Raw genomic sequence first — 22,498 nt, forward strand, 5'->3', positions numbered from 1 at the left:
GCAGGTACAAAAGGGTAGTAGTTTGTACAGAAATGGAAAGTTTGACTGCTGAAAAGAAAATTAAGGTAGCTTTTAATTTAAGTGTTTAACACAAAGATTTCAGTGTGATCATTCTGAGCACCAAAATTCTGCAAGAAATGGTACTGCACACAAGAAAAGATATTAATTGATATACGCTGCTTATATTCTTTCAGTCTCTCCTAACTGATTTTTTCAGTTAACTGTGAACTCTTATCGCTGGTGGAGTAGGTAATTATGTGAGCAGCCTTGATAACTTCTGCCAGTGGCTGTAATACTATATGCTTTCTGAAACTTTTAGTCCCATTATTTTCTTTCAGGGAATCTTTTGATCAGCTGTCCCAAATGGCACAGACTTTAAATGAAGATGGCCATGGTGCAGGGAGGGAAGTGCGTCTGGCTTCTCAACATCTCACCAATTATCAAAATATGGTCAAAAGTGTCAAGGAGAAGCTGAGGACATGTCAGCTTGCACTCCAAGAGCATCTCACTTTTGAGGAGGCATTGCAGAGTATGTGGGCATGGGTGAAAGAGGTTCAAGATAAACTGACATCATCACAGAGCACTCTTGGAAGCAAAGCCACACTGGAAAGACGACTGACACAAATTCAGGTAAAGAAGGATACAACTAGGTATTACACATCAAGATTAATATTGGATGTGGGCCACATCAGTGGGAAAGGTATATTTTTATAATTTATTATTTCTGTGGTTATGAAGAAGAGGATCAGAATTTAAGGTGATCTTGACAAATTGGGATGGGAAGTAGAAGAAACAGGATGAAGTTTAATGGAAACAGGTGTCAGGTATTATATTTCATAAGGAATAATGAACTATGAAAATGTGTATTCAGGTCCCCAAAAGCTTTCTAATAGAGGGGAAGCCTTGGAATAATTGACAGAGAGAGAGACTGTGGTGTGTCTATCACAGGAGGTCTTCAGGAAGAGGTTAGATAAGCATCTAATAGTTGTTAGGAGATCTGCCATGGGCTTTCCTGAGGTTTCTTATGAGGTGCTGTCTTATTGTGCAGTGCTTGACCTACTCAGCATCTACTGCAATGTGAGCAGTATTTTAGCTTGACCAATGCAGTGAAAAACCTGTATAGCTGTGGAAAAAACTGCTAGAGCACTTGCACATAGCAAGGTACAGGCCCTTAGAAGAAAAGGTGTCTAGGAATTCATACTGGATATGACTGTTCAGGATGGATGAGCTCAGAGAACATGGTGTTCACTGTTGAAAGAATAACAGCTCTCACTTCTCATCAGGTTACAGTTGATATTTTGACCTGTTTTGCCTCACAGGAGATCCTCTTACTCAAAGGTGACGGTGAGGTTAAGCTGAACATGGCCATTGGCAAAGGAGAACAAGCACTTAAAAGCAGCAATGAGGAAGGACAAAAAGTAATACAAACCGAGCTGCAGATGCTGAAGGATGTATGGAATGACATCATCAGTACCTCAGTGAGCTGGCAGAGGTAAGTATCCCTGGAAAACACAGGTCAGACCCTGCCATCTTTGCTTACAGAGAGTGGTACCTTACAGCATGTAGAAGTACATTCATTCATTACTGGTGTGTGAGGGGAAATTTGCACTGTCAGAGACAACCAAAATTGCCTGGAAAAAAACACACACTTCTTTAAAAAAAAGATGAGTGAACCCTATCAGATGAATCAAATTTCATATGAAATGGTACTTCACATTGATTTAAAAATTAATATAAATCATGCAAATTTATACAGAGAAAAATCTAGAAAGCGCTTTCTGAGTTTTTGAGCCTGTACTTGGGCAGGACCAAGAATGTGACACAATGTGACAGATATTTGTCCACCTTTTCCATACATAAACCAGGGAAGGTTTCTCAATTCTGTTTTTCATTATGTTTTTAATTAAAAAAAAAATCCTAATATCAACTCCAAATAATCTTTCTTGCATATTAAGCTGATTTCATCTCATCTTAACCTGTGTGGAAATGGAAAGTTTTTCTTATTGACAGTGTGAGATAATTTTATATATCTGAAGGCCTCCATCTCCTCTGTTCTGGACAGACTGTTTCTCAATTTCTCTGTGGTAATACTTTCTGGGCCTCTATCACACCTGTTTCTTATTCAATAGATTGAAAACTATCACTAGTTTGTCTATGTTTTTCTTAACATATAGTAACTGAAAGTGGTGCCACTTTCTTAGTTGCACCAAAATTGTAATAGAATTGTATGTAGAAGATGATAATGGGCTGTCTTTACGATGTTGCTCAAATTTCACCCGATTGTTATCATAAAATACTGTTTAGATTAGGTTAGACCATGGTATTTTAAGTGAAATCCTTACCATACCCTTACCTATCTCTAAGTCCAGTGAAATGAGAATTACATTCCTCAACTTAAATCCCAGAGAAGTATGGTGATCTACTAGGAAGAGCAATATATAACAGAAGGGAATATTTCTTATAAATTGTAAATGAGACTATAAGTAATGGATTTGTTCCTTCAAAACTTGCCAGAATATCTCTTAATTGACAGTAATTTCATGGGCTGCTGCATATTTTATTACTCTGATGATAAAGAACTCCAGTAATGTTCTGTATTTTACTTTGCTGAACACTGAAATGTGCTTTTCATTAGTCTGAGACAGATTGCTCATGTAACCTGTAATAGGGGAGCAGCTACGTTGGTTGTACAAAGTGGCCCAAAAGCCACAGGAATTCTAAAATAACTTGGATGCAAGTTGATATAGAAAACAAAAGCAAGATGGAGAAAAAAAGTATATTCTAAATCTATTGTGCATGGCTACAGACAATATAACAATTAAAGAATAAGCAGCCTTTTTTTTTTTCCCCAAACTGTTCAAAAGCTCTCAAGCTCTCATCTGCACTTTGTTTCTTTTAATGTAAGCTGCCTAGATTCTGTCATTAGCCAGTGGAATGACTATCTGGAAAGAAAAAACCAGCTGGAACAGTGGTTAGAGAATGTGGATCACAAAGTAGAACAGCCTTTAGAACCACAGATTGGTCTGAAGGAGAAGTTTGCTCAGCTGGACCATTTCCAGGCTATTGTTTCTGAGACAGAGGATCACTCGGGTGATTTACAGCAACTCATTGAAAAAGCTGTGGAACTATATGAAAAAACAGGGGATGATTCCTTTGGAGATGCAGCTCAAGAAGAACTAAAAACACAGTTTAATGACATCACAACTGTAGCCAAGGTAAGATAAAGATCTCCATTTCAGGTAAGTAAAATGTTTAGACATTTGTATATATAGGTAAAAATTTCTGATTTTTGTATTTTTTAGTAACTAAAGGATTGACTGTGAATAATCTTGCCTCTGGTATAGTTGAGTCTAATAAAAAAAACTGAATATAGTTTACTAAAATTTAATGGAATGCAAAAATGGTATTGGGAGTTGAAACTGGTATGGTTTTTGGAAAGTGAAGGCCATATATTTTGTTCTTAGTTTCTTATATACAACAGTATTCCTGATATTCTGACATATTTATTTTCAACTAACTCTTTTTCATTCATTCCTAGCATTTTTTTTATTTTTTTCTTTGCCTAGAAAGGGAAGATTAAAATGGCTCTCTGAGCAGGAAACATATTGTCAGAAAGAGAAATCCTATTGTCAAAAAGATATATGCCCATATTTTGTGGTGTTTCAAGGCACTAAGAACTGCACATGCTATACAGGCATTTTCTTTGGTTTCTAAGGAAAGATATGTGAGCTGACTGAGACCTTCTGCCAGCCAGAAGATGGGAGTGCAACACCTTGCCTCCCCTTGTACTGGTGCTGTATTTTGGTGTGACCAATGTACACAGGGATGCATGGTTTCCTTTCCTGGAAGTCTTTTGCTTCCCTAGGAGGCTGTTTGGTGTCAGGTGCACATGGACAGCATACCCTGTTGCTGCATAAAACACATTAAGGTATAAAAACTTTGAGGATTTACTTTAGGTCATGTTTGTTCAGCTAAGATGACCTAAAGTAAATGATCAGTTACACCAACCATCCATTGTCAAGTTGGTCTGACACATTCTGAGAGATTATAAAGAGTATTTTCAGGGAGAACAGCAGGGCTTATTAATCTAACTTAATTTTTAATAGCATTTGTTGAATGTTGAGTTACTCAAACTTTAAAATACCTGAGTTTAATTTGTAGGTGTTTTAGTTTGAAACTGGCATCAAGACACTTCAATCTAGATTAGAGTATCTACACAGGGGTAAAAATCTATTTGATTAGCTCATTTCACTTTTAGTTAGTTTTGATAAACATTCATTAGTGTTATCTCAAAAAAATATAACAATAAGTCTACTCAGTCAGACCAAAGGGAAATCTTAACCACTGTACTCCTTCACTGTGTCACAGCAAGATAAACTGACCCCAGTCTAAGCTTACATTAAAAAGCTAAGATGGAGCCAGGAAGCAGCTGCATGTCTGTGTCAGGGAAAGCATCCTCCAGCACTGCAGGGCAAGTGGCTGGGGAGAGCCACCACTTCTGATGTGATGGTCAAAATGGAACTCGGCACCGTAAGTTCCCTTTGCGCTTCTGGACAGCCGAAGTTTTTGTTTGTGGTTTTCCTATGGGACATCTCCATGACTCTGGTTAGCATTTCTAGAGACTTGGTGCTTCTAAGTAAGAGCTGGGTTTCTGGCAGCAGTGCTGCTCCCTGGGAGTGCTCATGGGTGATCTGCAAGACCCTCTCCAGAGCGTGTTGGGAAAAGCATGCCAGAGTGACACAGCTGCAGCATTGATATCTGCTAAATTCTACGTTGGACTCTGTTAAAGTATATTTTTGCATATGTTTTCAGAAGGTTTCTGCTCCAGCAGAAAAAGCTTGTCCAGACCAACCTTAACCAAACCTTTTGCAGTGTAGCAGTGTTCTGATGCCACAAGCTATTCACTATTCAAATGCATGCTATAGAGTCAAACCAGCACTGCATGCTTAAAGCCAGCATAGTATTTAAGTACTTTAATGGTCTTTTTATTATTTTTTTTTATCTGATTGATAGGAGAAAATGAGGAAAGTGGAAGATATCGTGAAAGATCATTTGCTTTATCTGGATGCTGTGCATGAATTCACAGACTGGCTTCATTCTGCAAAGGAAGAGCTTCACCGCTGGTCAGATGTGTCTGGAGATACACCAACTATACAGAAAAAGCTGGCCAAAATCAATGTAAGTGAGCTTCCATGATTTCTTCTGCAATTCAGACCCTACACTTAAAAAAAAAAAAAAAAAGCAGTCTAACAGTTGTGGAGTCTTGTTCTTTTTTTCTTTGAAATGGTGATTACATTTCAGTGAGCTGAAAGCAAGCTTTCTAAGCTGTGCTTTGTTTTTTACTCCCTTCTCATATTAACAGATGGAGTAAAAGTATAATCAGACCTAAGTTAACCACAGCACACATGGAAACAATTTGCAAGAGCGGAAGCCTAGTGGCATCACAGAAAAATGTGGCTTGGCTGATTAATGAATCTCTTTCCTCATCCCCAAATACGTTTTCTCCATGAGCAGATTGTCTAAATCAGAGACAACCTTTCATGCTTTGCGTGAAATGGAGATGTGTAAAGCAGCACAAGGATGGTTCTCCTCAAACATGGTAGAAATGTATGAGTTGCCTCCCTGTATATACTCTACTTAGCCTGGCACCTATTCTTAGTCATCTGAGTGCTTAAGAAATTTGCATATTCCTGAATGCAAACATTATAGCAGGCTACATGTTTTGCCCGAGCCTGGTGTTTATATTCAGATATTCAGGCTAGCAACATTTTTTTCTGCTCCTAAATGTGAGAGTGGGGCAGTGAAGTTGAATGCTAGATAAAGATTCAGGATCCCCAATATCAAATTACAGATTTTTTGGTACACTCTTGGGTAATTTTCAGTCTCCCTTGTGCTCAAATTCCTGATCTGTAAAACGGGAAAGGGAGGAGATAGCAGCATCTAGTTTGTAAGATGAACGAGAGAAAAAATAACGTGACTGTAGCATGCAGCGTTTGGGATGGTATTTATACATTCTCCAGTCTCTTAAGCTGAAAGCTTCCAGATTCCCGTGTATGAGATGTGTGAGATTGAAATAGGATCCCGTAGAAAGAATTTAGCTCTGAAAACAAAACCAAAACCATGTACTCAGAAAAAAAGCATGTTCAACCAATTCTGGCACATCACAGGTCACGACCAGGCTGTAAACTGCAGTTGTGTTTTCGGGACTGCTGCGAGCAGCTATATACCAGCATTTCTTATGAAAACGATCACAACAAAGTCCTTATGTTCCTCATCTCGACCTAAACTGTATTTTCCATATTTAAAACATGTTCATTCTTTATTTTTTTCTCTCCAAAGCTTAAGACAGTTTCAGAACTGCTGTTTAATCCCCGCAAGGCCCGCACACTGTTGGCTGGGTTTTACACCCCCCGGTTTCCAGACTGCTGCCATCAGGGAGCCGCGGCTCGGGGCGGTGCGGGACGGGACGGGACGGGACGGAACGGGACGGGACGGGACGGGACGGGACGCGCCCCCCAGGCGGGCCCCGCCGTCCGGAGCGCTGGCGATGTGGCGGCCGCCGGGTTACCATGGCGATGTCTCCCCGCAGGAGCTGGTGGAGTCCCGGCAGGGCGGCGCGGGCCGGCTGAGCCGAGTGGAGGCGCTGGCCCCGGCCGCGAAGCGCGGCACGACGGCGGGCGGGTGCCAGCTGCTGGCGGCCGAGATGCAGGCGCTGCAGGCGGACTGGCGGCAGTGGGAGGAGAGCGCCCGCCGCAGCCAGGGCGGCCTGCGGGACCTGCTCAGCCAGATGGCCCTGTCGGAGCGGGAGTTCGCGGCGCAGGCCGGGCGGCTGGAGGAGGCTGTGCAGCGGCTCGGACGGCAGCTGGCCGCCTGGGCACAGGGGCTGGCCCCCGCCGACAGCCGCAGCACGGACGCCGAGGTGGTGGAGAGCTGGCGCAAGGAGAAAGTAAGGGCATGTCTCTTTTCCTAGCAGCTTTTCCGCTGTAGATGTGTGGTCACCGCGGGCAGGAAACTTCCGCCAAGCGGGACTATCAAGTACGTCGTAAAATCAATACTTGCGGAAGGTATTTCTGTGAAACCCCGACTTTGCAAACTCTGCGTGTTACTGTGATCACAGCGAGCGGTGTTGGCAGAAGACGTCCCTCCCCTTGGCCTCTGCTGTACCAGGCTTAGCAAACGCTGCCTGGATTTTAGGTGTTAAACCCAGGGCTTGCCCCTGGGAGGAAGCCAAGGAGCTGGCACGCTGGCTCTGGGCTGCGCTTCCAAGTTGCTCAGTGGTTCGAGTCAGAGTAACACTTGATGGAGGAAATGTGAAGCGTTTCCTAAAAGCCAAGTAAGAAACTGGAGCCATTTCTGATTTACAGTTTATCGGGAAGGTGTTTGGCTTATACTTTCCTTATCTTGAAATATCCTCTACATTATGCACGTTGAGATCTTGTCCAATATTTAAATAAGTTAATCTGGAAACCGGTGTAATTGCTAATTGCTTTGCTTTGGAATGCAGTGGAATTTAGAGAAATAGAGGTTGTTTCTTTTCCTGATTGTCTCCTAGCAAAAAATTCCCCATGTAGATATCATACCCCCTGCCATGTTATATATACCCATATTTGCAACAATCAAGATACATGTTTGTAAGTATGTCAACTACAGTGAATCACAGATGTTGATGAAAGATGCGGAGTATTTCTTTTCCAGTGTAGCATTGTAATAAAGCAGTTTTGGTAGAGGGAGAGAGATGTGTATTGCCTGCTTCCTGACCCCTTGGCTGAAGCCATGTTCAGAAAAACCTCAGAACACCTTTCTTTGAACTGAGCCTGTTAATCTCCTTCTGCAGAGTCTGTGCCAAGTTATTTCTGTGGTTTCCTCTTTCACAGAATTCCCTGCATGGATTTATGAAACTTGCTTGCTTGAGTGCCGTTACGTTTAAAAGTAACTAAGATGACATTAAGATGAAGCAAATAATTATACAAATATGCAAAGTGTTCCGTGTGTATATGTTTTTAAAAAGGAAATGAGGACATGGGATTGTTATCAACGCACCAGGCATTTTTTATTTCATAACTGGAGAAATATTAAATTCAAAGGATATTGCTTTTATTAGTAGTATATATAATATGTATGTTCTGTAGCTCTGTGTAACAACACTTTATTTAGATTTAGATTTGTAAACTTTGGCTGATAAGGAAGATGCAGAGGCATCTCATGACGTAACTGTGCACAGCCCTACTATGTAATTTTATTTATAGTTAGAGGAAATGTGACAGTAATCCTTCCATTTTTGGACCCCAGGGAAAGGCCCTATTGTGAATGTAAAATAGCACTGCAGTTTCCATTTCTATTGTCTCACAGTGATTCTGTTGCCATGTTAGCCATGGCCACAAATTAAAAATGCATTTCCTAGTTTGTAGCAAGATCATTCTGTTACTCTGTTATGCTCAAGCTCTGTTCCCTTAGGTATGTGCAGCATTAGAGCAACAGATTTTGCGCTTGAAATTCAGAAAATTATTTTTGTACTTGTCAGAGTCAATATTAAATCCAAGGGGCTGCAACAGTGTTATCATTGTATGGAAAAATGCCACAGTTAAATTTACACTGCTTGGCAAGTTATTGCTCCTGTTTGTTAGTAGGCTGTGCCTAAGGCTGTATGTAATCAAAATAAACTCTTAGTAGTTATTGAGGTAGGTTATTTGAAACTGAAAAATTGTGTTGAAAACAGGCAGTTCTACCTTGTGTTAGTCTTAAGAGATGTTTTCTTGACATAGAGAAAGGGGCTGTTAGCATTTCATTATGGTGATTCTTGCCCTGGGCAATTTGTGACATCCTCTGTTTAGGTAATGTCCATTGTGGTTACTTCTAATGCTTTCCCAAAAAATGGTTTCAGTCGTTTAACATAAAGTAGCATAAGCAAAAAGTAGCTTAAGGTTTTTTCCTAAGCACTATTGCTCTTACATAATTACTTAGTTCAAATGCTACTTTTGTATGGCATTGAAACAAGTGACTATTTCAAGTATCTGTTAATCATGTTTGAAGAGATTTCTGGCCCAAAGAAGATAGTCCATAATATGATAATGAATAATGTAAATCAGGGGAGGCCTGAAAGTCTGCTGCAGCAAAATATCATTTGTACTTTTCCTGAGCATTCAATTTTGTGCTGAACTGTTTACTATATACATTTTCCATCATCTTTTTTTTCTTCCAAATATGTGTGTATACATTTTTATATGCATCTTCAGAAATGTGATTTCGGAACATCCTTATCTCCCACTTCCAGGTCCCAATTCAAATCTGTCTTCATCTCCATATGATCTCTTTCTTAAGTTTATGTTGTAAGTTTCTCCCAGACTGCCAAACTATTCTATGCATGCCAAATGCTCTGGTCTGCCTGCACTGCAGAACCTCTGCTGTTAGTCTGAGAGGAATGTCTGAAGAATTTAGTTCCTAGTGAGGCAAGGAGCCAAGTCTGTCTGCACTGCTCATTATGCTGGAATAGCTGTCAGGAATCTGCAGTGGAGATGCTGTGGACATCATCAAGCACTGTTTTTGTTGGAGTACTTATCACACCTCTCCCTGTGACGCAAGCCAAGCCAACAAAATCTCTGTTTTTGTTGTTGTTGGCTTAGCTGTCTCCAAAGCAAGAACCTTTCCAGTGCACCAATGACAGGCAGTAACCCAGTTACTCTCACAGGATTGTGAGCAGCTGTGCTTTTACATCATGAAGTCATCTGTGAAAAGAGCTGAAGCTGATAAAAAGCTTTGTGCACAAATTCACTTTCTGGATACAGCTCAAAACAGTTTTAATGGAAACACGTTAAACTCAAGTCAATGGGATAATTATATTTATATAAGTATATAATTTGCCATTCTCTAATTGTATGTACTTTTATATGTGTACAGCTAGTTGACAATACTAAATGAAATTTATGCCTTAAAATGGGCCTCCAGAACATTTTGAGCTAAGGAAGTTGAGGCATCCAGAAATTTGGTCTCTAGAAGCTCATAATTTCAAATAACGTTCTGTAGACTTGGCTGCTAAAATACTCTTGAAAGTAAACATACATAGATCATAAATGAATGAATTTAAATTCTAATAAACTTTGATTCAAAAGTCGTATTTTTTTATATTTACTCACCAATATTTTTCATTTATTTTGTTTTAACAGGAAACACTGGATGCTCTGGTAAAATCTGAACAAATGACAGATGAGATCAAAACTCAATTGAATGATCTTTGTAGATTTTCCAGGGATTTAAGTACTCATTCTTCGAAAGTTTCAGGGTTGATTAAGGAGTATAACAGGTACGCATTCATCTTGTTTATAGTTAACCTCGTGTGTGTGTGTGTGGGATGAGCTGTCTTTTAGGGAACCATTAATTAGCATTTTAGAACTTGAGACAGACGTATGCAGTAGTTAGAATCATTATTTTGATTTTGGTGTCAACGGGAGTTCTACAAAGTAGTAATTTGATTTTTTGGGTTTTTTTCCTTAAACCCAGCCTGTGCTACTAAATTCAGCTGAAACTAAATGTACATCTATACCTGACCTATTACAGGAGTCCTTGTCAAAAAGTGAGGTAGCAGTATGTCTTATATGCCTGACTTAGAACAAGCTATGCCGCCTAGTTGAGATATTTTTCTTGATTTTGTCCTTCAGATTCTTCTTCTTTGATTAGTTGGTTTCTTGAAACAGGAACTAGCTAGGGAAGGTAGTATTTGCTTGTTTTCTTGCTTTCTCTCAAGTCACTCTCGGATTTACTTTGGAGTGTGACACCTGCATTTCAGACACAAGGTTCTGTTGATTCTTGCAGGGAGTTACAGCCTCTGGCTTCTGTAGCTGTAGAAGGATGTGATGACTCAGATTGATCCTTTATAACCTTGTGGACATAATGGAGCCACAGAAGTTAGAATTTCAATTGCTGTAGTCCTGTGCCCTCTGCCTAGAGAGAGAAAGAGGCTTGCAGAATGCATTCATGCTTAGGTGCACTGAGTCACTCTCTGGAAACACTTGTACCTGTCATATCTGTGACAGCTATGTCCCAATTTACATGCTTCACTTTTGAGAACTGAAAGCTTCTAATGGATTTCCTGGTGCCTCAGTTAAGTGCATAAATTTGGTAGGAGGAATCCAGGTTAACCTACCCTTACCATTGTGTTTCAGAGAACAAAATAATAGCATTGTCACCTAACAGAGTCCTGCCTTTCCTCCTCCCTCCCTCCCTCGCTTTCTTCTTCTTCCCTGATGTGATAAACCCAGCCTCTGCCTGCGAGCTTCAAAAGGATGTCAGAGCAAAGAGCAGATCTTGCAGCAAAGATTTCGGACAGCTTTCAGGGATTTTCAGCAGTGGCTGGTCAATGCAAGAGTCACCACTGCCAAGTGCTTTGATGTGCCTCAAAACATCAGTGAAGCTTCAGCAAGTCTGCAGAAAATACAGGTAACTTTATAGCAGTAAAATACTAGTGTAATTGAGACCAAATCATTTTCATGTACAGCTCAGATTTATTGCTTTGATTAATTACTGGTTTTTGTTAATCTTATTGTTAACACTAAAGGTGACTCCTTGCAAAGAAATAAACTTATTTTTCCATTTTGTTGGGTTTAATTGTTGGGTATGGTTTGTAAGCAGTTACGTCTCATAGCAGTTTTCCTTGTCTGTTTCTCTTACACAATGGGAAAAAAATATATGTGTTAGGTGGGAGAGTACTGTAAAATCAGAATGATATCAGAATTGAGTCTTAGTACTTGAAATTATTTCGCAGTTATGTGAATATTTGTCATCATGTAGGAAAGTGGAGCCCTCATGGTATAAGACCAGAGTTAAATTATATGCAGTGTGAGCAGGCACTTAAAGAGAATATTTTTCACTAACTAAAACTAAAATAAGCCCAAACAGCTCTGTGGAAAGGCATACCAACTGAAAGTATATTTTAATAAATCAATTGAAAGAAATACTTTTGTTATTATAATATAACTTTCATTTTAACTGTAAATAACAAAATGAGAAGGCTGTTATACCTTTAATTAGAGGGTATAACAGAAGAAATTCATATCTGTTGCTCAGAAAACACAAAAAGCCAAATCACTGCCTCCTCTTTTTGGTAAATTCACTTTCCCTTGCTTAAGTGGCTTACTTAAAAGCCCAAACAATGCTGTCTTGATGTATGAAATATTTGACTTCACCATGATGAGAATATCTTTAGAAGGGGGAAAAGTCCTGGTAATTTTTTACATTAAATATAAATGTTTTAGCAAGGCTGGGGTTTTTTTTCAACAGTGGAATTTTTTTTTTGATCACTGCAGCCCCCTCATAGTGTAAGACCATACCTTTTCTCTTTCTCTGTGAAAGCTGCCTTAGGTGAAATAAAGTTTGTTTGGACTGCTTTAGGACTTCTAGAGATGTCTAGGTAACCTGTATAAACTTAAAATTTTATTTTTCTTGGAAGTTAATGGTCTGTCTGTTAGCCCATTTGGCATCATTAAGTCACCAATATCTTTCATTTTAATATAGCTAGAACTTACAGTCAAAATATCTCAAAGTTAACAGACCTTTTGCATTCTCTACCAAGACCTCTAGTGTAACATAGAATCTGAACCTGACCTAATAATTTTGGTATCAAGCCTGTTACTCTTGAACGTGGGTGCAACCTAATGATTATGTGTATTACATAATCATGATAGTAACTGTTTAAAATATTGCTATATAAGACCGTTACATTTCTTTGAGTCCTAAGTGCTCACAAAGTTTTTTAATAATTTTAAGTTACAAAGAGATTATCACAATACATTGGAATTTAAAAATCTGTCTGTTTCCTTATATTTCTGTATAATTCTTGTACATGCATTTTTCCACACACTTCTTGCACACCAGCATTGTGTAAGATTTCTGTGAAGAAAACTACTTTTAAACAGGGAAGGATAAATTAAGGATACAGAGACATAAATCACACAGATTGGACACTGATCAGGTTCTGAGCATCAGCTCACACTCCCACATGCTCATGGCAAGTCCAGCATAGCTGCAGGGCTTCAGTCCAGTGTGTGCCTCTGAGGAGGCCCCTGTGTTATTTATCTCTGTCAGGATAATGGTTCCCTGAAATGAAACTTCTATCACTTTCTGTACTAGGGATATTTAAGGGAGTATAATATCTAACTAAATGACCAGTAATTGGCTCATGAAATACGGAACATACAGGTAATCCTTGAATTTTAAAGTATATGTTATTCAGACACTCTGCAGTTCTGGAAATCCCACCTGGAAAGCTCATCAATACAAACAATATTGAAATGAATGTACTGAAAGATACATTAGCATGTTAGCAAGCAGGAACAGTAAACTCTTATCACTGATAAATTTTCTAGCAGCTTGACTTTACTGGGACCCAAAGTTCACCAATTGGGTTTTTTATTACTATTTTTAGGAATTCTTATCAGAAAGTGAGAATGGGCAACAAAAGCTAAACCTGGTAGCATCCAAAGGAGAACTGCTGTGCTCTGTTTTACCAAAGGAAAAGGCTAAAGTTATCCAGGACAAATCTGCTATTGCTAAAGAAGACTGGAAAAATTTTATCACCACGCTCCACCAGAAGAAATCAGCATTGGAGGTATTGAACCAATCACAGTGAGGAAAGACTGGATCTGAATTTCCTCTTTGCTTCTGTTTCAAACAGCACAGTTTAGATTTCATATAAAGCTGTGTTTATTATGTGACAGAACTAATAAATAGGTCGTTTCAAGAAGTCTTATTCTTCTTGTTGCATTTTACTTTTGTGTACTTCTGCTATCTTTATGACCTGATTTCACATTTAGTGGGGTGTTTCATGAAGAAGGATGTTGTTCAGAACCAAAGACAGTAGTTGCTGAAATTCATTAGTCTCATCAAGTGTACTGGGTTACTAAAACACATGTTCTTTTTAAAAAACTGTTTTCACGTTTCTGACACTGCTGCTGATTGAATAGTCCCAGTACAGTGTGTAAATGTTGTCTCTCTTGTTGCAAATAGGTGAAATGTACTTATTTATTTAAGCAACTTTTTAAGTAAATGCCAGTGCCTTTCTCTGTTCAAAACTCACAATTCAACCAGTAGGTGATGAATATCTTAAAATCCTCAACTTTTTAAGATCATAGGTTTTAAGGTCAAAAGGTCTCGTCTGGAATTCCCTGCATAGCATAGGAGAGTTGAAGTTCCTAGGCATTCTTGTTTCAAATCAATGCTGCCTAGACAGCTGAGAAAAAGTTTAACTATACTTAATGCATTATGTAGGAAAGCATGCCAAAGAATATTGTCAGGTAGCAAGGACTTGCCTTTCTTCATCTCAAGGCTGACATGGAAAGAGGATGTTCTCAGAGGTTAGTCTTCTTGAGTCAAGCATTTTTTTTGAGTCTCATAGGCTTAGTTTTTGATTCTGATGTTTAAGTGATAAGGGTGTAGGTGAAAAGAAAACCAAATATGTCTGGGGGGAAATACATTAAAATAACTAGGGCACAGGAGCTATGCTGTTCAAGTTTATATTCCATTTGATTTATTTCAGATGCTCTTTTATTAAATAGTGCAGAGTAAGCCTACAAGAAAAGTATGTAGGCATTGAAGGAATGGCTGCATAAGCCTTTAATGCACACATTCTTATGACCAAAATTTTATACTAAAAAAGAATATAACCAGAAGTATTTCCCAGGATTGGGTTGAATTTAGACATCACCTAGAAGTAGTGGCAGCCCATATAAGGAGGGGTCAGTGTAAATGACTGAAGTCAGATGTTAGATAACTCATATCCCAAATTAGCCTTTATTCAGACTGCCTTAGTCAGGCAAATTAGGATTAGATTGAGCCAAATCTCGTAAAATCTATAAAGCTTTCCATTAAAAAGAAATTTGCTTCAGCCTCCCCTCAACTGTGTGGTACATTGTTGCTTCTATTTTGCTTTTTGAAAGTGTGCCCTATCAAACTTTTATTTCAGTATCTGTGGGATAGGAACGGGCTGAGCTGATGTAATTTATTTGAAGAGTTGTGTATAATTTGCCTACAATTATATATCCTTTTTGTGGGCTTCATCTGTGTCATGTGAATTAGTTATGCCCAGTGCATTGGGACTGTTCATAGAAATTTGTATGTCTTCCCAGAACTTAAAGATCCAGATGAAGGACTTTGAAGCAACTGCTGAGCCTCTGCAAGAGTGGCTGACCACAACTGAGAAGGTAGTACAGGGAAGTAGCAGTCGGCTCTATGATCTTCCTTCCAAGAGAAGAGAACAGCAAAAGCTGCAGGTGACTTACAAGTGTTCTTAACACAGCCAGACTTTCCTGTCCCATCCTCCTGGCCTCATTGATTACGTACAAAAGCTTGATCATTCTATCATCCTGATGTCTAAATAAGATGGGAACTGTTTTCAAGGTTTGCTGTCGATGATCCTGTTCCATCAATTTTTGCATCTTCACATTCCTTACGACATGCTGCTCCATTGCTGTAACCGTATGGTGTGCCTTTCTCAGCAAGCTTGCCATATGTCACTTCTATTTTTCATGGCACCTTCATGCTTCTCTATTTCCTGCTTTCTTGCACCCACTCTTATTATTACTGTGCTTGTGCTTTACAGTCTGTCCTTGAGGAAATAAGCTGCCACGAGCATCAGCTCAACAGGCTAAAAGAGAAAGCTCAGCAGCTGTGGGAAGAACAAGCTGTCAGCAAAAGCTTTATGCGCAGAGTGTCTCAGTTGTCTTCTCAGTATCTTACTCTAAGCAATCTGACAAAGGTAATGCTCCCAATGTATGTGCTCTTGAGCAACTCCTTTGATGTATGTGGGGAAAAATAAAGACTCAAATGTGAAACACTGCAGTTGTCTTGCTTGCCTGCTCTGTGACATGTCTGAGCAATTCTGTCTTTCACGTTGACTTTTAGGAGTGGAGAGTAAGGACTGTCAACAAAATGTATCTGTGATTTTTTTTTTATATTCTTTAAAAGTGTACTGATTAAGAAGTAAACCCCAACTGATTATACAATAATCAGACTTTATTTTGATTCTTTCAAGCACTGAAGACATTTTAGTTTTGTCATAAGTGGCATCTGAAAGAGGTATTTTTCAAAAATTAGCAGAGGTGGGGGTTTTTTTAGAAAATACGGGATGCAGACAAGTTGTTATTTCATCTCATCCTATAATGATGATTATTTTGCCTCATCCTATAATGATAATTACCTCTTATGCTGCTTTTGAATGTTCAAAGGGAGGCATATGCCAAATTCTAGACCATCAGATCATGAACTGAGAGTTAAACGTAACTCTTTGTTTTTTGAGTGGTGCTTCACACTTCACCACTTAATAGTTCTACCATCTCTCTTGTGTAAACAGATAAGAAAGCCTCCATATTGAGACTGTTATTTTTCTCAAAGTTCATGTCATGAAGAAGGCTTGATATAGGCTTACAGTTGCTACAGTAACTAGAATGATTAAGGATATAGAAAGTATGTTTTGGAATAACAATTCAATTCAGAAAGTATTTGTGTTTAAGGGATTGCTACTTTAGTAATTTCTACTTTTTCTGTGGAAGTAAAAATTATAAAGCATATCTGTGACTTGCTGAAAATGATTGTATGTGTGGCCATAATAAATTTTCAAATCTGCAAAATGTCAAAGTGAAAGATGCGTGAGTTACTAACAAAAGCTTATGTGAGCAGAACTTGTAGGAGATGTCAGGATGAGCAAGAGTCATCTAAGGTGCAGGATACATATTATCCAGCCTATTAGAGAAATCCTGAAACCTTTTGGATAGCCATGGATCCTGCTCAGTAACTTCCAAAGCCTGTTACCCTGACTTGACTTTAGTTCTCTGTCACAGTGGGAAACACACTCTGCCCTGTATTCTTGTTCACCTCAAGCCTTTTAGCAATGCAACTTCAGCATTTGTTTCTGATTTGTATGAATGTCAGTGATTTTTCAGCAGAATGGTTATACCAATGAGAGTCATTGAGGAAAGCAGTTCTTTTCCAAATATTAACAAATATTGCTGCAGTAGTGTAACTTCTCAGGCTGAAATCTGGGTTTGCACTGGCCAATTTCACAAGTTAGCTTCCATTGCAACACTGCCATGGAGCTTAGATGTGATTTACCAGATGTTTAAGAAAAAGTGAAACCAGAAAACTGCAGCTTTACATTTAGAAAAAAAAAATTACAATTCTGAAATTTTTGTTCATATTTTATGTTTGGAGAATTCATTTGTGTGTGTATGCAAAATTCATTCTGTGCTCAAGTGTACTTGTAATTATCAGTGTATGAAGCAAACTTCTGAGTTTAGTTGATGAGACTCATTCTAAAGTCCATGAGTTTTTATGGGGAATAGACAATCCTTTAAATAGCTGTTGGTGCTAATTGCATTATGAATTGCAGGAGAAAGTTTCCAGAATGGATAGGATTGTAGCAGAGCACCAGCAGTTCTCACAGAGTGTCAAGGACCTCCAGGACTGGGTTGCTGATGCAGTTCACATGCTGGATTCCTACTGTCATCCCACTGCAGATAAGAGTGTTCTGGACAGCCGGATGTTAAAACTAGAGGTATGGAAACAAGAGTCCAAAACCTGCTCTTTTTAGATCTATATGAAGAATACAAATATAGGATACTTAGTTGTTGCATATTAGTCTAATAACTGTTGTTCCAGACACTGATTTTTACGTTACTCAAAAATAATTATTCTTGTAGCAGAAAGAGCTCATTATTAGAACTTTTCTCTAAGAAATAAATAAGGACCGTAATGACATGGAGAACTGCATATATGAAAATTCTTAAAGTACTCATAATATGTTGGGTGGCTGCTGAAAGTTAAAGGGAAGAAGTAGGATAGTCACTTCTGTTAGTTTAGTATATTTCAGTATATATTCCTGAATCTTACAGGTGATACAGCTGATTCAACAAATCTTTTCCTATAATTGTTTCCTTTTAAAATGGTGACTACAGTTAAGAAAATAGCATCTATTGACAACAGAGCACAAGAGCGTTAAAGAGCACTATTTAAAAAACAATACTTCTCATTTTATTAATGTCTCAAATTTTGAACCAAAAATCCTGAAAGTTATAAGGATACATCAAAAAGCAGAAGATTGTAGCATAATACTAAAATTATGTTTTGGTTTTTGTTCATTGAGTCTCTTGGGTTCATGGTTTCAGGCTTTTCATGACTACGTGGTGTTAGAAACTCTGAGTTTGCAACTGCACAGCTCCAGGAGCTGAAGTCCCTGGGCTGGCATTGATGACAAGTTTTATCTGTTGATACCTTCATGTTTCAAAAGTACCCTGGAGTGGTAGAAACTGTATTTCAGCCATGTAGAAGATCTTTGTCACTATATCTTGTTGTCTCTATGAATGAATCCTCCTGGTTTCCATCTAAGTGACATTTCCTTTGGAGTATCAGCCTTTCCACTGAAAAGTACCTTCTCTGATACACTCTAAGTACCTGCACAGATTCCATGAAAACTTCCCTGTTAACTGAGGGGTCTTTTAAGAGCCTGAACCTACCCACTGAAAGTCAGTTTTGTTTGTGAAGCCCGGCTGTGAACCACACTGTCCATCTTCCTATGGGCTACAAGCTGCTAAATATGATCAGGTCATGTTCCATTAAAGCCAGTTAGAATAGTCATGCCCAGTTAATGATAAGATATATCCACTTGCTTCTTAGGGCCTGCTAGCAGTGAAACAAGAAAAAGAAGTCCAAATGAAAATTGTTCTGACAAGAGGAGAATCTGTTCTGCAAAATACTTCTCTGGAGGGAGTACCAGTGATTGAAGGCCAATTGCAAAATCTAAAGGACAGCTGGGCTTCTCTTCTGTCTGCTTGTATCCAGTGCAAGAGGTAAAAAGGGCATGAGGTACAGAATGATGCTTAGTAGCAAAGCACTGTCAAAACATTTGAAAAGTAATTTTATTACTACAGGAGTCAAATTCATGTAAAATGATTGCATAGGCCAAACACTTCGGGTCTAGAGGTTGTGATATATTCATTTGAAGTAGAAGAAGGGGAGGAAACTGTGAGGGATCTAAGCTTGATTAACACTTATTGTCAATTTACTCTTAAAACTGGATTCCATGTTCATAATCTTGAATATTTTACTTTGTGTTGCACTTGATGCTTTGAAACCTTCTCAGAAATGAGAAGATCTTGTCGTGGACATTAATGGTTGCTCTATCAAGATCATGTCTGGTTTTCCACTTGCTAGCATTCCAAAGAACATACTGTAATTACAGTGTCTAGTAGTGCTGCTCCTAGTGATAGAATAAAGAAATATAAAGGAAAAAATGGAGACTTTTTTGGTGGAGCATCAATAGTTGCAAATATTTCAAGTTAAAGAAACAAAGGTAATTAAACATTAGAATGCAGCAACTTTTGCCTGTATGCAAAGGGGCAGAAAATTTCTGATCCTGGGTCTTACACTTTCAGTTGCAATTTATTTACTGAACTTAGAACGTGTCAGCTAGCTACATAAATTACAGATCTACTTAATATTTCAGGTTTGGAAAACTTTATTTCTCTTTATTAGTCAAAGAGTGCTCCTAGTTAAAACCTGTAGGATTTTAACAGATTGCTTAGCTTGTGATATATCTCTCTCATAAATACAGTCTAGCATATCTGTATATTAGTATATCTTACTGCTTAAATAGCATGGGAACTTCCAATATCACAGAAAAGATCTATCTTTTAATTACAGTCAACTGGAAGGAGCTCTCTCCAAATGGACAAGTTACCAGGAAGATGTTAATCAGTTTTCCAGATGGATGGAAAAAGTAGAAGCAAGTGTGAATGCTTCTGAAAGGCAGTATGCTGAACTGAGGGAAAAAACAGCTGCTGTCAGCAAAGCAAAGGTGTGTTTGATCTACAGCAAACCATCAACAAGTCCATAACACCTTATAGGCAGTAAAAAAAGCTGTGTAACTGCAAGATTAATCTGTGATATTCTTTTAATGGTGGCTTTTCTGTGTTCTTCTCTTTCTATTTTGCAGCTACTCAATGAAGAGGTGTTGAGTCATAACAGCCTGTTGGAGACAATTGAAGTGAAAGGAAAAGGGATGGCTGAGCATTATATTGCTCAGCTTGAGCTCCAAGACCTTCAGGAGAGGTACAAGTTCCTCAAAGAAAGAACAAAGGTACAGTTTTTCTTCATAGCACCCCTTGTTTAGTTGGCAACAAGGAAAAAGTCTTTCCACTAATCATTTATTTTATAGTTCAGTGAGGATTAAGAGTTTGGGGACAGCTGTAACTTAATGTAACAGAAACCTGCTAGGGTGATTAATATATTTGTCTTTCTGTACTGAGCTTCAGATCTTTGCAGAAGGGTTCTAAAAATCAGGAGAATAGTCTGAGGAACTCCATGTCAAATGGTTCGCTGACTTCAGCACAGATATAATTTTACCTATTGTGACTGAAAAATTGAAAAAACCTTTGAACCTTTGATTTCCATAAGTGTATGTTTGTAATAAATTTTACCAGTCAGTTGTGTGATTCACAAATGGCTGACAGCTACAGAGATTTTATTATTGAACACAAACCTTATTAGCAAGACTGACTGTAATGACACAAGTGTGGTAAGTAATACCTTTACTGATAAATACTGATATTGTGTATCTGGAAAAGATTAAGACATAGATAAAGATTGAGATGGGGTTTAGGGTAAGATATAAGGTAAAAAATAAATAATAAAAGACCCGTCGATAGATTTAAAGCTAGGCGATTGTCTCCAGTTAACCCAAGTACTTCTGTGATAATTAAATAATGCCTAATGCATGCTCAGACAGCCAACTTTTCTTCAGGACAACAGTGTAGTAAAATTTAATTTTGTTGTCTCAGTGATGCCTTTGTCATGTAGAATGACAAAATTCAAAATTCAGCCAAAATTCAGTTTTTCGAACACCTAAGTGATTCAGTTTTGTGGACCTCTCTTCCACAACTGCAAAAAATGCTCTGCTCTTTCTTTTGACCTTGTGTGAATAAAATTGATCAGGTTTGCTGGAGAGAAACCTAAGTCCTGGAAAGTGCTGGTAAATACCTGCTATTCCTGTTAGCATGGGGATTCTCTAGCCTTTACCTTTTTCTACTGCACAAAGCTATCCAGGCTGCCTATATTGCTCAGGTTGAGCAACAACATGGGAACAATAAGAAATGGATGGTGGCTCACAGAGGCAAGAGTTCTGTACCTCTTTTCCCACGTAGCAAGGAGCATTCCTTCTTTCTCTTCCACCTTATAGCCCAGATGACTGGTCTTCCCTATTCCCAGCTGTGGTGATGGTGTTAAGTGTCAAGAGTGCAACCAACCCTTAGAAAGTCAAAGTTCAAAGCAAGTAGCTGGAAAGTAAGGAATGCTCAAATCTTTTACTAATCCTTTGGCCAGGCAGGAAACCTGACAAGTTTCCTCAAGGGTTTATAGCCCACATCTGAGCAGCCCAAGACTTATAATTCCCTAAGCCTCTGTTGGGAGGCAAGAAAACTGGTCTCTCTTTCCCCCTTCCCGGTTCTGGGCATGGACAGGCCTTGTATAAAATGTGATAAAACTCCTGTTTTCCTCCTTTCTCCCACTAGACAGACCTGTTTGAAATAAAAGGTAAAGCAGACAGTAAGTTCATAGATTTATTAAAGTGTTTGTCTTTTTATGAGCCTGCTGCTCTCAGATGCAGCCTGTCTCCATCAGAACTTGATACCCCATTCCCATCATGTCTTAGAGGATGTGAATTGCATGTAGTATATTTTTCTCGCACTTACTAAGACTAATCTTGTGCTAATATAGGACACTTCTCCTTCTGTACTTCAGGTATGGTAATATTTTAGTACTGGGTCGCAAAATTACTGTAACTTGCTCACCTGTGTATGTACACAGATTTGTAGTCTGTTTTTTACTGTGCTCTGTGGGTACTGTCTGCAAATATCAAACCTAAGATAGTAGATACTCCTAACAGGAGATTCCAATTCCATTTACAAAAAAAAAAAATCATGCAAAGAAAAAAATGCAGTCTCTCAGCTCATATGCTTATTAATCACTTCAGCAAAGTTAAATTAAATTGCTATAAAAATCAAGAAGTCATAAACTTACATGAAGAACCTTTTAGGATAAGGATCTTTACCCTTATATGTGCTCCCTCTTTTCCCTGTAATTGATTAAGCCATCTTCAGAATCCAAGGACTCTTGAATTCTTGGAAAATTCAGCATCAGATACAAACTCTTCCCCTTGAGGGATGGCTGGGGTTTATGTTTTCTTGATTTGACAGTACACCAACTTATGTATACATGTCTGTAAATATTTTAACATGCAGGAGGCTGTAACAAAAGCTGAAGGACTGCTTACCTTACACCAAGAGTACCAAAGAAATTTGAAGGCTTTTGAAGTATGGCTGGAGAAGGAACAGGAAAAACTGGACTGTTTATCACATATTGATGGTGATTCCCAGGAACAGGAGGCAACACTCCGAGATTTACAGGTACATAATATGTGACACCCTAAGAAAAGAAAAAAAAAAGAAAAAAGAAAATCAATCCT

General features: G+C 38.6%; 1 protein-coding gene across 4 annotated transcripts in view; it reads left to right on the forward strand.

The window, feature by feature from the left end:
- The window catches only part of SYNE1 (spectrin repeat containing nuclear envelope protein 1), a 294,429-nt gene that overhangs the window by 136,946 nt on the left and 134,985 nt on the right, over window positions 1-22,498 (forward strand). For all 4 annotated transcript variants that reach the window (XM_082303445.1, XM_082303442.1, XM_082303443.1 and 1 more), the window contains 15 exons: window positions 339-630; window positions 1,320-1,492; window positions 2,906-3,215; window positions 5,014-5,178; window positions 6,590-6,946; window positions 10,161-10,297; window positions 11,253-11,430; window positions 13,415-13,597; window positions 15,114-15,257; window positions 15,587-15,742; window positions 17,372-17,536; window positions 18,655-18,827; window positions 19,681-19,834; window positions 19,973-20,116; window positions 22,275-22,439. In XM_082303445.1, the coding sequence (XP_082159571.1) occupies window positions 339-630; window positions 1,320-1,492; window positions 2,906-3,215; window positions 5,014-5,178; window positions 6,590-6,946; window positions 10,161-10,297; window positions 11,253-11,430; window positions 13,415-13,597; window positions 15,114-15,257; window positions 15,587-15,742; window positions 17,372-17,536; window positions 18,655-18,827; window positions 19,681-19,834; window positions 19,973-20,116; window positions 22,275-22,439 (2,896 nt within the window). The remainder of the gene's footprint in view (window positions 1-338; window positions 631-1,319; window positions 1,493-2,905; window positions 3,216-5,013; window positions 5,179-6,589; window positions 6,947-10,160; window positions 10,298-11,252; window positions 11,431-13,414; window positions 13,598-15,113; window positions 15,258-15,586; window positions 15,743-17,371; window positions 17,537-18,654; window positions 18,828-19,680; window positions 19,835-19,972; window positions 20,117-22,274; window positions 22,440-22,498) is intronic.

Source organism: Coloeus monedula (assembly GCF_965178545.1).
Source record: "Coloeus monedula genome assembly, chromosome: 2".
Lineage (NCBI taxonomy): Eukaryota > Metazoa > Chordata > Aves > Passeriformes > Corvidae > Coloeus > Coloeus monedula.